The sequence below is a fragment of the Molothrus aeneus genome, chromosome 28, assembly GCF_037042795.1.
Source record: "Molothrus aeneus isolate 106 chromosome 28, BPBGC_Maene_1.0, whole genome shotgun sequence".
In the NCBI taxonomy this organism is placed as follows: domain Eukaryota; kingdom Metazoa; phylum Chordata; class Aves; order Passeriformes; family Icteridae; genus Molothrus; species Molothrus aeneus.
The window spans coordinates 3,662,863-3,677,090 of NC_089673.1; the positions used below are offsets into that span (position 1 = coordinate 3,662,863).

A 14,228-nucleotide genomic window follows, 5' to 3' on the forward strand; every position below is an offset into this window, starting at 1 on the left:
TTTGTATATTTATAAGAAATTATTAATTTCAGTTGTCTGAAGGAAATTATCAAGTATAGTAGGTAAGCTGGCATAAACAAATCACCCAAATTTAGCTGGATCGTAGTGGGGTTTAACCACTGCAAAACTTCCAGTTCCTGTATCTTTATGTCCCATCCCTGGCATTTTTCCTATTTGCTGCTCAAGGTTGGTTTTGTTGGCTCAACCAACTGAGCTGAACCAGAGTTAAGATACACTGGCAGGGCTGGAGGAGACTGGCAGGGTCTGTGCTCCTGGTCCCAAACTCTTGCTGCCAGCTGGGAGTTGCATCAGGCAGTGCAGTTTGTCCTCTCCAGCTGCTCCTGGGTCCCCTGTGGAGATCCATGCTGCCCCTTTATCCTCATTATCTGTGCTGCTCCGCTCCCTCTTGCACCCTTAATCCCTGCCAAGGGTAAACAGGGATTTTGGGCTCTTGGTTCATGTGGCCAATGTTTGTCCCACAACAGACTGATTTCCCTGGTTTGGCTTTGGGAGTGACCTTCCCTTGTTGGTTCTCTGCTTGTTTTTTCTACCTCCATCGGGATTGGCATTGAAGGCACTTGAGACAATAGTTCATGTTCAGACTCAGGTGTTTATTGTTTCTTATCAATGTTGCAGTCTCACAACCCTGAGTTATGCAGCCCTTCATTAGCAAGGCACAAAATGACCAACAATGTCTTGTTACAAGATCTTTTAAGACTAAACTATCCAATTAAGAAATAGCACCTAGATTATTTTCCCTTTTAACCCAATAACTGATCACTCAAAGCCTGCAATGTGGACTTTTCTGTCCAATTACAAAATACCACCCAAACCCATGAAGAAGAAGGAAGAAGAAGGTAAAGAGGAACAACCTGTCTCCACCCTAAAACCTCCATCTTGCTTCATATTTATTTCTATATTCTAAATCACCAAACTCTTTAAGTTTTCCACCCTGTGGTATCACACACTTCTAACCAGCTACACACCCATAATCCCAATGCTGTTAATCAATTTTGGAAGCCTTCTCTACAGCCTCAGGTCAAATGCAGTGTTCTCTTGTGGGTCAGTGTATTTCAGCACAGAAAATTTAAAATTCTCAGCATCCAGGGTTCCAGCATTCCTTGTTCTCATGGACTTTTTGTTCCTTTTTGGGTTTTTTCACCAGATGTTCAACATGGTGTTCAGTGGTCGATACATCATCCTGCTGATGGGGCTGTTCTCCACCTACACAGGCCTCATCTACAATGACTGCTTCTCCAAATCCCTCAACATGTTTGGTTCCTCCTGGAGTGTCAGGCCCATGTTTAATAAAGCCAACTGGTCGTGAGTAAACCCTTGGTAACTTTGTAGACACAGTGTGTTGGTTTGGAAAGCCAGGTGTCCGCTAAGGAAGGCAGGAGCCTCCCCTGAAATGGAGAATGTAAACCCCTTCCCTCCAAATTGCTATAAATTTTAAATTAAGGGGCTCTCAGGCAAAAAATATGGGAGCAGGAATAACAGTTCTTTAATAGGGAAGAAAATAAGAGGGTAAAATAAACAATGCAGTAAACCAAAACAACACTGCCAGAGTCAGAACCCAACCTGACACCCTGTGGGTCAGGCTGGTGGCAGCAGAACCATTGGAATTGTGGCTCAGCCCTCCTGCAGTGCCAGGGCTGGTTCTGCTGGAGCAGGGATCCTGGAGAAAGGTGCAGTCTCTGCCTCTGAAGATCCAGTGGAAGAGGCAGCTGCTGCTTCTCTGGGGAATCCAGTGCAGAAGCTGTGCTGGTGTTCCAGAATCTCCAGATTATATCCGGGTAGGAATGCTTGGCTGGTGTTCCAGAATCTCCAGATTATATCCAGGTAGGAATGCTTGGCTGGTGTTCCAGAATCTCCAGATTCTATCCAGGTAGGAATGCTTGGCTCCTCCCTCTGGGCTCACATCTCCCAGTGGGATGCTGCAGTTCTTATCAGCCATGCAGGGACATTCAATAGCTGTTATCAGCAGGTGTCTCCCCCAGAGGGAGGATTGGGTGTGGAAGAGATAAGGAAATCTGCCCACTGAACAGAAGATAACTGCCATACAATGGCAAATAGAATAATACATCTTGCCTTGCAATCTGGGACACACAGTGAGAAGCAGGTGGCTTGTCCTTCCCCATTGTCCTTCCAGCTCAGGAAAGCAAAAATTTCTGACATCTGTCTCAAGTAGATTTGGAAGAGGGGTGTAAATATGCCAAGATTCAAAACTGCTTTTTTTTTTTTTTCCCAGAAAACTTAAAAATATGCAGTTTCTCATCTATTTCCCCACAGACATTTCAAGATTACTGTCTCCTGCACCTGTCTTCCTTGTGACAGAGTAAAAAAAATCAAGAAACAGGGTTTTATTCATTTGGGAAAATCTCTAGAACCACCCAGGTTCTACACCCATGAAGTTCTCTCAATTTAAGCTATTCCTTGCTCTCACCAGGGAAGAGTGTTGTTAGTTTTTAGAGAAGGAGGGTGGTATTGCTGTTGTTAATGTTTTATAATCTTGTTCCCAAACAGAGATGCTTTGCTGGAGACCACCCCCCTGCTGCAGCTGGATCCTGCCATCCCAGGGGTGTTTGGTGGGCCCTACCCCTTTGGCATTGACCCAGTAAGAGCTCCTCCTTCCTCTGCAGCCTTTTGGGCAAAGTCCTGTGTGTCAGCAGAAAGAAAAGTACCTGTTCACTGTTCTGTGAAAGATCCTCCAGCCCAGCCATTCCCTTAGCAGGTCCATCAATGGTGGGAATACTCCAGAATTATAGAATTCCTACTGAGATGCCAAATTTGGGATAGAGACCCTTGTTTTGACGTCCATTAAAGGCTGCTTTCTCAGCCTTTCTAACCTGCAGTCCTTAAATCAAATCTGATTAGCCTTGAAAATCACTTTCTGAAGTTATTTTCTTACCTTGGGGAAAGTTGTTAATCCCTTTTTTCGGTCCCCCTTGGAAATTCACATTTCCCAGTAATTCTGTCACTTTGTACCTGCCTGCCTCAACACCTCTGCTCTTAACTCTGCTTGTAATATATGACAAACCTTGTGTGGGTTCCACAAAGTGCAGGAAATCAGAGCTGTGTGTAATTGTTCCTTTAAATGGATAATCATATTCTCTCTATTAAGGATACAGCCTCTTTTTCTCCTGCACCTTTGAGGTACCATGAAAACAGGTTTGATTCCTACTCAGTGGTGGGCTCAGTTACTGTCAGGCTGTTCTCAGCTGAAAACTTGTCTGCTCATTTCCCCAAAATAGGACAAACACATTTTTAAAAACCTGCTTTTTCAGCCTCACACTTCCTGACTGGTTCATACTGTTTAGCTTAAAGGGAGTGTTTTCCTTCTCCTGTTTTCCTTCCCCTGGTATCTGACTAGGTGTTGTTTTTCCACAGATCTGGAATATTGCCAGCAATAAGCTGGCTTTCCTCAATTCCTTTAAGATGAAGATGTCTGTGATTCTTGGCATTTTCCAGATGCTCTTTGGTGTGGCACTGAGTCTCCTCAACCACATGTAAGTGCTTTGCTCTGGTTTTCTCATGGCTTTGGGTGTTGTGTGGTTTGGGATACCTCCTGATGGAAGGTGCAGCTGTCTCTGGTTGTGTGGAATTGTGCCTGCCAGGCAGTTCCTGTGCTCCAGGCCCAGCTGTTGTTGAGCTGCTGAGCCCCTCCACTCTCTTCAAACTCTTATTAAAAGCTTTTGCCCTAATTCTAACCAAATCTAATATAAACTTTCTTTTTTTTTTTTCTTCCCTGTAGCTATTTTAAGAAGCCACTGAACATATACCTTGGATTTATCCCAGAAATGATTTTCATGTCCTCCCTCTTTGGATACCTTGTTATTCTCATCTTTTACAAGTGGACAGCCTACGATGCTCACACATCCAAGGAAGCACCCAGCCTCTTAATACACTTTATTAACATGTTTCTGTTCTCCTATGAAGACACCAGTAATAAGATGCTTTATAGTGGGCAGGTGAGTGCTCTTGCTAGGACAGAATCAGAGATGCTTCGTGCTACTGGAGTGTTTCATTGACCTTGTCATAATTTGGGAAATCAAGCATGAAACATCTTTCCACTTTGACAGAGCATTTCTGAAGGCTGACACTATGTAATGTTGAAGAAGGAAGGAATAATCCCTATACCAGGAAATTTTATTTGTCTGACCATAAGTCAGCTGTGGCTTTCAAACATGTGGATCCTGATTAATTGTGGAAAGCAATTAGGAATCTTGTCCCATGTCTGCAATGTGATTCCTCTCAGCCTAGCTCAGACACCAACTCTATTTCCTCCCAGCAGTATCAGACATCTGCCAAATTCTCATTTTCTGCAGGATCTTTCAGATTTTTCCCCAGCCTAACGCAGTCTCAGCAGTAAATGCTGTGCTGAGTCAGAGGTGGCAGCTGCAGGCATTAAGTGTTTGATTGCTGTTCCCAGAAGAGAGGGAGGTGGAGGAGCATCCCCATGCTGGGAATTCAGTCATTCTTGCTGGGTTGTGTGTGTGTTTGAGCAGGGGCTGCAGCTGAATCACCTGAGATTTGTGTTTTTTGCAGAAAGGGCTCCAGTGCTTCCTCGTGGTGGTGGCCTTGCTGTGTGTGCCATGGATGCTGGTGGCCAAACCCCTGGTCCTTCGCCAGCAGTATCTAAGGAGAAAACACTTGGTGGGTGATTCCCTTTTATATTTTCCCTATGAGAACTGTTTTTGGTTGAAAAGCTGTGTTCTCCATCCTGAGCTTGGATTCATGGGTTCACACTGCATTGAAACCTCTAAAGTGTTTTTGCATATTCCTGGGCATACCAGCAGGTGGGTGTTACAGAGACAGAGTGTTGCCTGCCTGCTTCCCAGATCTGGATCCAGCATCAAACCTGCTTTTAAAAACCCTTTATGTTGGTAATGATCAGAACAGTGTCTCTGGCTTGGGCTTTGGTAGCTGGTTTAGGAACAGCCTCACTGGCTGCTGGATGCACTTCTGTGGCTGGCAGTGGGAAACAGAGATGGAATTGGCTGGCAGATTTCTCAGCTACCTTTGTTAAAGCAGCTTGGATGGTTAAAAAATAACAATTCGAAGAGACTTGGAGACTGATGTGAGAGGCTGTGTGCTGGGGTGCTCTGTAGGTTTCCAGCTGTTTCCAGCTGTGTGTGAGATGCAGGAACGTGGCACTGCAGAGAAGTGCGAGCGCTCCCTGCACGCTGCGAGGATGTGCAGCGAGTCAAAGATCAGCTCAGTTACAGACACTCCCTCTCCCTTCTCTGACCACCTTTCATCCTCCCATGTCCCCTCCATTCGTTTCCCTTTCTCTTTTTGTTTTCTTCCTCCTCCCCTCTCTTTTCTTGCATCCATCCACCCCCAGGAAGGGCAGCCCGAGGAGGCCCAGGGCAGCACGAACGCGCAGGCGCTCGAGGCAGCAGCGGCTGCAACAGTGAGTGCACTTCAAACTCGCCTGATGCATTGCAGATGGGAGTTGGCTTTGTGTCTGGTTCTTATCAAAGGAGCATGGAATGTATCTGAATTTCATAAGGGAATGGCAAGTGCACCTTTAGGGTGAAAAACCACTTTCTCTTGGAAAGAGCAAAGTTTAGCCAAATTGATACATTCTGGATGAACACCCAGGCTGGAGGATGGTAGTTCTGCGTGCACAGAGACACTTCCTTGCAGGAGTGCTGCTGAATCCAAGCTGCAGAGCAGCACAGGATTTCCTGCTACACATCCCCCCCATGTTAAAGTCCCTTTTTTTCTTCTGCTTATCTATTTGTTTAAGACAGATCAGGATTCTTCTCAGTGCAGCATTTCTGTTTGTATTACATGTCCCCAAACACACAGTGATGTGATGGCCTCCAGCAACTCCATGTCAGTAATCATTGGATTTGTGACACATCTGTCCTGTACACACTTTGACCTAAAATTATTATAGAATGGTTGTGCACAAAAAAAAAAACTTCTTGTTGGCAGTTGTTTTGACTTACATGTTTCTAAGTTTACAGATGGCTCTTTGCTGCCAAAGCTTTCTGCTGAGGATTGTGGGAGCCCCAGAACTTAGTCCTTTCCCCTATTTCAGCTACCTTTTAGGTCTTTCCCCTGTTTCAGCTACCTTTTAGTTCTGAATCTGCCTGGCTGCCTAGGAGGTGTGAATCTCACTGATTGTGTGAAGCACATCATGCTCTCCAGGTGCCAGCGGTGCTGGGAGGGACATGTCAGCTGCTTCTCTCATGACATTGTGGTCTCCTCACAGAAATGTCAGAAATTAAAATGGATCTTTTGTGCAGGATCCATCCAGCATATGAAATGCATCTCCATCAGGAAGCTGTGAGGGGAGGCCTTGTGTGAAGGGTGCTTAGAAGGATCAAGTAAACAATTGGAGCTGTTGGAGCTGTGTTTAGGTTGGCTGGGTTACAGGGAATGGATATGAGTCGAGTGTGAGGGAAAGGCTGCTCAAGTGCAAGTTCACACAGGCTAGAAATACATAAATAGAATATTGACAGCAGTCACCAGTGACTTGTGGTGTTTCAGAGATACTGAAAATCCTAATAAAAGCATTGTCTTAGTTGTTAATATGGAGAGGAGTTTAAATTTTCTTTGTTTTCAGAGCATAGACGCCTACCTGATTTGTTTTTAGAAACCTGGCAAAATCTCTAATTCATACCTGGCGTTTTGAGCATATTTATAATTCAGCCTAAAATAAAAGCAGGCTTCTAAGGACAAAGGAGGTAGAAGAACTCAGAGAAGCTGTTCTGGTCTGTGCAAGCACCAGGTCATGGGACCTTCAGCCTCTTTTGTCTGCATGGGCATCCCTGGACTTCTGCAGTCCAGATGTGGCAAGTCAGGTCACATCCTGTGTCACAGGTGACCCAAGACAGTGCTGAAGCTGGTCACAGGGTTTATTTCAATGTGTGATGTTGTAGTTTGTCTCTCTTGGGGTCAGACTCGGGGTCAGGTGAGATCTGCTCCCAATTTCAGCATTTCAGCTCAGTCTGTGTGTTGTTCTTTCCCCTTTGGAGTCCTGGAGGTGCAGCTGAGGGTCAGATGCTGAATGTCAGAACAAATATCTCTAAAAGGACCTGCTTGCACAGCATAGAGTTTCCAAGCAGGGGAAGATCTGGTTTTCCATGCAGTGTTGGTGTGCCTGAGGCTGGTGGGAGTAAATGTGTGTGTGTGTTTGTGCTCAGCTCCATGACCTGCTCCAGTACCCAGCAGTGCTGTGCCCATGCTGGGCAGGATGTGGGGCCAGCAGATGTCCTCTGAGAGGTGTGCCTTTCATGTCCTCATGGTTGCAGTTACACTGTAGAAATGTACCAAGGATTCACTCAGACAGATTTTTTTTTTTATTATTTTTTCCCCAGCCCCAGCAGGAATCAGCACCTTTCCCATCCAAGCTGGGAAATAGAATTCTACCTGCCTTAATCTGGGCCTTAATATTTAATATTTAATATTTGATATTTGATATTTAATATTTTTTTTCCTCTGTGAGCTGCTGCTGCACATGGAGTCATGAGAAACCTGCACTTTTGCACTAAAACCCAAACAACACTTTGCTCTTTCTTTTCTGCATGTGTCAGGGCACGCACAACTTTGGTGGGATCCGGGTGGGCAATGGCCCAACAGAGGAGGATGCTGAGATCATTCAACATGACCAGTTATCTACCCATTCTGAGGAGGGGGAAGAGGTAAGCACCTGAGCATCCTCGCTCTCAGGGCACTGCAGGCAGCAGGATGAGCTCACTGGGACTGGATTTATTGTTTCCAGGCTGTTTAAACAGCAGCATTCCCAGTGAAGTGTGTTCTAGCAGTTTTCTCACTCACTGTCTCTTGGTCACTGCCAGGACTCCAGAAAAAAGCAGCATAATTTGTATATCCTGGGAGACGTGGCTCTGTTTGTCCCCAAGGTGTCACCATCTCAGGGGTGCACAGCACTACCAGGTGCCACATCTGCTTCTCCCATGCCAGTGGAAATTCAGGGGCTGTACTTCTGCAGCACTGAAATTTTGTTCATATATTCATTTTGGCTGCTGGGGGTAGCGTTCATTACTTCCCTTTCCTCTGGGAGAGGAGAAAACCAGTGGATCTCAGGTAGCTGGGGTTTGTTCTGATGTTTCCTGATGCCTCTGAAGGACTGCAGCAGATCCTGCCTCTGCAGTGCATGGGATGTGTTACTGCTTTCTGTGGCCTGCCTAGGAGGGAATTGCTGAATGTGTTCATGATTCATGTGATCAAAACACTGCACTAAATGTAAATTTGTGTTTTCAAGCCTACAGAGGACGAGGTGGTAAGAGCACAGCAGCTTTGCCTTCATGTGTACCTGGGCCATTTCCCATGGGTGTAAAACGTGCTGAATGGAATTTGTTATGTCACAGCATCTTGTTTTCCAAAAGATCTTGCTGTTTTCATGTTACAGGCCATTTTTAATTCATACACACATACATCCACAGATTTTTAATGACTTCATCTATACAGCTTGTCTGTCTGATCCCCTGTCTGCAGATTGTTCCCAGTTACCTGGGAAACTGTTCAGCTGGAGGTCTGACACTGAAAAGTTTTCACTTCTGAGCCTCCAAAGAAGCTTTTTTTTATGTTGTGGCTTTCTTAATTCTGTGCTGCAGCAAACTGTTGAAAGAGATTTCTTCCCACAATCTGCCATGTTAAGGATGATGCTGGTTGACCCAGAGAGCAAATGCAGCACAACCAGTCCAGTTTCGTGTAGTTCAAGAGACTGAACTGGCCAGAGGCTCTGTGTAGAAGAGAAGCTCCATTCTGAGAAACTGCTCATTCATAAGCACTTGTAACAAGTATTAAAAAAGTGGGGGGTTAATACTGATGCAGGATTGAGTATAGTTTTCAGCACTAGCAGGTAACCAATTTTACTACCCAAAAAAAATACAAATGGCATGAAATCAGAACAGCTTGACCAGGGCACTGCTGCTGAAAATTGTGCTGGGAGTGGTTTGCTCAGAGCTCTGGTGTGCACAGGCCTGTGTGGAGCAGGGGGAAGGGAATGGGGCTCCTGTTCTGGTGTCTCCCTGAACCTGGGGAAAATGTGGCAGCCCCCAAGGACTGTCCCACAGCAGCCCCAGTGCTCCCACTCCTGGCTCAGTGGTTGCTCTCCCTGGCAGTTGCATTCAGCTTTGAAAGGTCATTGTTTAAACATTTCCCACATTCCCTCCTGCCTCCTGTGTCCAGAGCTGGAACTCTTGGCTGGGGCAGCTTTTAGTGAAGAACTTCACAGCTCATGTTCTGTGGAGAAAGGATTAAGATTTTGACAGCTAATTTAACTGAATTGTTGGAAATATTTATTGCCTTGGATATACTAGAGGAGAATTAAGAGTATAAATAGCTTTGTGTGCATGCCTAGAGCATTAGTCACTGGATGTATTTAAAACATCATGTTCACTTAAATCTGAGCAGTTTCTGAAGCATGGATTAAATCCAAACTGCAGGGAATGCTTTCCCAAGCTGCAGGATAAGAAACTGCCCTACATTGCAGGCATCCTTGTAAATTCTTTTATTATTGCAGAAAATTACCAAAGCACAGAGGCTTTGCCAGTGGATGGTACACAGATGTGACTTCTTCAGGGTAGCTTCATGCATTATTTTTGCTTTCAAAAAGGGCAGGTTCATGTCTTGCAGAATGCTCCTCCTGTAGCAGAGGCACACACAGCACAGCTTGGGGCACTGCCTCCCTCCTGCAGGGAGTGCACACCAGCACCACCTTCTGCTGAACAGTCTTTTCCTGGCTAAGCCCGTGGATGAATTTGGAATATCTGACTATAAGAAAACAATATTCACCTCACAGCATTTGTCATTCTGCAAAACCTGTCAAGACAAGTTTCGTTTTTCATTTGTGGCCCTGGCGCGCTAAACCAGGAGAAGACAGTGTCAGTGTGCAGTGTCACACACAGTGTCCCTGGTGACAGCAGCAGTCCCCCTGCCCCTGTCCCCACCCAGCCCATGCCCCCAGCTCCTCTCTCCTCTGTTCCTTTGCAGTTTGACTTTGGGGACACCGTGGTGTACCAGGCCATCCACACCATCGAGTACTGCCTGGGCTGCATCTCCAACACAGCCTCCTACCTGCGCCTCTGGGCCCTCAGCCTGGCCCATGCACGTGAGTGTCCCTCAGGGAGCTGGGCTGGCAGTCTGTCTGTCTGTCTGTCTGTCAGGCCTCCCAGGGCTCCTCTGCCGCACTGCCGGGTGTGCATTTATTACTAATCAAAGGTGTCTCCCACGTTGGTGAGGGAGAGAGAATGATGCATCTGATTCCATGGATTTCAGAAGGCTAAATAATTACTTTATACTATTATTATTATTATTATTATTATTATTATTATTATTATTATTATTATTATTATTATTATTATTATTATTATTATTATTATTTTATTTACATTTATTATTCTATATTACGTACATTATATAAATTTCTAAACTGAACCTGCCAAGCACTCACTCTGCACACCCTGCACAGAATCTCGTGGCTGTCAGTGACAGTCCTCACACACACACACACACCTGGCCCTGACAGGCCAAGGAAACAAATCACCATCACTGTGGGTAAACAATCTCCATACTGCATTCTACTCTGGCACAAACACAAGCACAGCAAATGAGATAAGAATATTCTTGGGAAGAATTGTGCCTTGCTTTTCTCTGTCAAGAGAAATGTGAGGCTACACACCTGTCCCTGATAAGCCAAGGAAATAAAACACCATCACTGTGAGTGAATAATCTCCATATTGCTGGCACGGCAAGTAAGATAAGAATTGTGTTTTCCCTTTCTCTGAGGTTCAGGGAATGTGAATCTCAGAAATCCTTGGGAAGAATTGTGCCTTGCTTTTCACTGTGAAGAGAAATGTGACAACATGCATTACCCAGGAGCAGTGAGCTCCACACACCAGGGTCTGCACCCACAGCTCTGCTGAATGGGAGGAATGGAGTTAAAATCACAGAATAAAGCAAAGAGCTGTGAGCAAGGACTCTGCCCTGCCCTGTGTGGCAGCTGGAGACAATGTCCTGACACACTTGGCTGCAAAAGCTCTTGCCCCTGTTCAGTTTCCACCTCATTGTAGCAGGGCTTTGCTTGACTTTAGTTTTTATTTTAGCAGTGAACATCCCCTGTCCTGCTGACCTGGTCCTCTCCCCTTTCTCTGCAGAGCTCTCAGAGGTGCTCTGGACCATGGTGATCCACATTGGCCTCAGTGTGAGGAGCCTGGGGGGAGGCTTGGGCCTCTTCTTCATCTTTGCAGCTTTTGCCACGCTGACAGTGGCCATTCTGCTGGTCATGGAGGGGCTCTCAGCCTTCCTGCACGCTCTGCGCTTGCACTGGTGAGTTACTGGCACATCCAGAAACCTGGGGAGCTCCTCATAGCAAGAAAACTGATGTCAGCTGTACTGTGCAGAAATGACATCTTCCAGAAGGCAGAAAGTCTTAAAAAGGGTCAGAGATTTCAATTCTGTTTGTAGTAAAACACCTCTCCCAGTTGTTGTTTGGAGTTTTATAGCTCTGCTTAGAAATAAGCACTAAACGATGAAAGCTTAGGGCCTAAAGCTTTGGGACCAGGGGCTGGGGAGGCTCTGCTGGTTGGAGCAGTGTGCTTTGTGGCTTGAAGCAGAACTTTCTTGTTCCATTTCTTGGTCTTTTCTCCTGTTTCCTGTGTTTGTTGTTGTTTGTGTGCAGTAGCCACTGACTGCAGGTTCCTCCTCGTGCTCCTGTTCATTGCTATAAAACCTTGCCCTGGACAGGAGTGGCTCTGCCTTCTGCCCTTGGGGATGGCTGCAAGTTTTTGCTGGTCTTGCTTTAAGAATCTGCTTTTGCAGGCCCTTTCCTGTCATCATTAAGCTCCTGTGTATGCAGCCAGCAAAGCAGAAGGAATTACTCTGCTCCCAAGTATGGAAAATATTCAAGAGTTTTCTCTAATCCATGTTTAAGAGCTCTCATTGTTCCAATTCAGATTCCCTCTTAGTGCACTGGTGGGGTCAGAGGAGCAACTGGGAGTACGATTTTGTCAGCCTGAAATGCAGGAGAGTCTGTGCCTCCCTGGGGTTCAGGCTGCTGATTTCCTGGGGCAGGGGGGTTGTGAGAGCAAGGGGAAGCCTCTGAATATCACAAGAAATACTCTTGTCTTGCTTAAATGGGAAGCAAAATTTGGGAGCACTCTCTGAAAGTAACTCTGTAAATGCAAAAGGAAGCAAGTGCCTCTTAAAAAAAAAAAATAAATAAAATCAGCCTTTTTGCACTTTTCCCCTGCTTGTGGGGAAGGAAAGCTTTGGCCTTTTGCCCTCTGCCTTGGCAGCTGGTGAGGTGCAGGCTGGAGGCTCCTGGTCACCTCTCCAAGTGAGCCAAGCTGGGCGTGGGGTGAAGCCATCTTGTGCTGAGGGAGCTGGGGGGCACTCCTGGAAATGGCTGCTGGATGGTGCCTCTGTTTTTCCTGGCATCCAGCCTGAGCCCTGCAGAGCAGTCGCTCCAGAGCTCCTTGCTGGCTGCCCAGAGGTCCCTCATCCTGTCCCTGCTGCCACAGGGACAGCAGGAGCCCCCCAGACCCTGCTGGGCACTGAGAGCAGTCCAGGAGGAGCAGAGGGCAGCAGTGCTGTAACTCCACATCTGCTGGGTTTGCTCTGCAATTCCTTGAGGATTAGAGGATTTCCAGGCCATTTCTAAACAGCAGCAGGGGAACAGCTCTGAGCAGCTGCTGTAGACAGGCTCCATGGAGCAGAAAACACATTTTTGGGGAGGTTCCTGTCTTGTGTTAATCACAAACTGCACCTCCTGATATGGCTCAGACACCTGGAACCAGGTGTGAGCTGGAGATAATGGTTCATATTTCCCTAAAGGGCCTCTGAAAAACCATCTATGTGTGTGAGTGAAATGGCAAACAGGCAAACCCAGGGCAGCAGCAGTGAGAGCAGGGATCACTCTGCCTGTGCAGGGCAGCTGTGGGACTGGAGTGCTTGACAAAGTCCTGTTTTCCCTAAACATTTGTTTCAAACCTTCAAGCCTTTTCATGCACAGGCTCTGAAAGAAAAATCTGTTCAGGCTCAGAGCCCAAAAAGCAAGTTGAAGGTTCTATTTCAGACTGCAAGTGATCTGCTGAAATGATTTTGAGGTTGCTGGGTGTTGGTTATCAGAGGGAGGCACCTGCAGGGGTTCCAAAGAGCACACTGTTCACATTCCTTTGTGCTCTTGAGCTGAAAACAGGCTGTTCCAATGGCAGGTGCTCCCTTTTTAGGAAGAGGAAGGAAGAGTGGAGGTCAAATTCAGCTGTCCTGGGAGGACCAGATGGGAATTTCTGGCTGTGAGAGAACCGTCACCTATCAGGAATTTGAGGTGTGGGTGGTTCAGCCTTCCTGGAAAGGAGGAGGAATTGAGAATGTGTTTTACTGGTCAGGGAATTCACAGGTTGTTCCACATGCTGTGCCTGGCAGTCCCAAAATGAGGGAGGTTTATTTTGTGCTTTTTCAGCGTGCATTCTTGGAGCAGGTTGGGCTTTTCTGGGGTGGAGGCAGCCCTCTGGGTTGCTGCCAGGATTGCAGGGTGTGAATTTGGGCTGCACTGCAGCTCTGTGCATGTCTCAGCTGTCATGCTGTCAGCTTCTTTTGCTGTAACCCTTCTGAAGTACATCACCCTTCCGAAATATTCAACCTTTCCATTTATTGCTTTTCAGTGATGTAGTTCCACGTGAACATTCAGATTAAAGCAGTTTCTCCCTTTTTAAGCTACTCACCTGTTCTAATGTGAGCCAGAACAGACTGTGCCCAAAAGAAAAGGTTTGTAACTATTCAGGGAGCTGTTCCTGAGAGGTGTGGGTGCGTTGGAGCTGCATCCCACTCTCGGTCCAGTGGTGGAGTCCAGCTGCTCACCCACCTGCCAGGATTTGATTTTCCTTTGTAAATGCCCTGAGCCAGGAGTCACCTGCAGGATGGAATATCCCAGACACAGATATGGTACCTCTGCTTGTTTTGGGAAGGAGTAACTGCAGCAGCCTCTGCAAAGACACCCCAGTGAGTTCTGTCTGGCACCTTTGAGGTGTGCCTGGTTTACACCTGACCCCAGGCTCTGGCACCTTCAGGGACACAAACACAGAGTGGGAATTTGCAGTTGGACTGGGTGACAGTTGCATTTTTTTGTCTCCTGCTCATGGGACTGTGTGGTGGTGTTTGCAGGGGTCCCAGGATGAGGGAAGAGATGAGAATCTTGACTCCCATGTTTCAGAAGGATGATTTATTATTTTATGATATATATTATAGTA

General features: G+C 46.4%; 1 protein-coding gene across 7 annotated transcripts in view; it reads left to right on the plus strand.

Annotated features, from left to right (window-relative positions):
- The window catches only part of ATP6V0A1 (ATPase H+ transporting V0 subunit a1), a 30,733-nt gene that overhangs the window by 13,405 nt on the left and 3,100 nt on the right, over positions 1–14,228 (plus strand). For 2 of the 7 annotated variants that reach the window (XM_066567044.1, XM_066567045.1), the window contains exons 13-21: positions 1,166–1,323; positions 2,527–2,617; positions 3,391–3,509; positions 3,755–3,971; positions 4,549–4,656; positions 5,348–5,416; positions 8,240–8,257; positions 9,973–10,090; positions 11,136–11,307. In XM_066567044.1, coding sequence (XP_066423141.1) covers positions 1,166–1,323; positions 2,527–2,617; positions 3,391–3,509; positions 3,755–3,971; positions 4,549–4,656; positions 5,348–5,416; positions 8,240–8,257; positions 9,973–10,090; positions 11,136–11,307 — 1,070 coding nt within the window. Of the gene's footprint in view, positions 1–1,165; positions 1,324–2,526; positions 2,618–3,390; positions 3,510–3,754; positions 3,972–4,548; positions 4,657–5,347; positions 5,417–7,550; positions 7,659–8,239; positions 8,258–9,972; positions 10,091–11,135; positions 11,308–14,228 lie in introns of all 7 variants that reach the window. The other 5 variants (XM_066567040.1, XM_066567042.1, XM_066567041.1 and 2 more) reach the window with 3 other exon arrangements.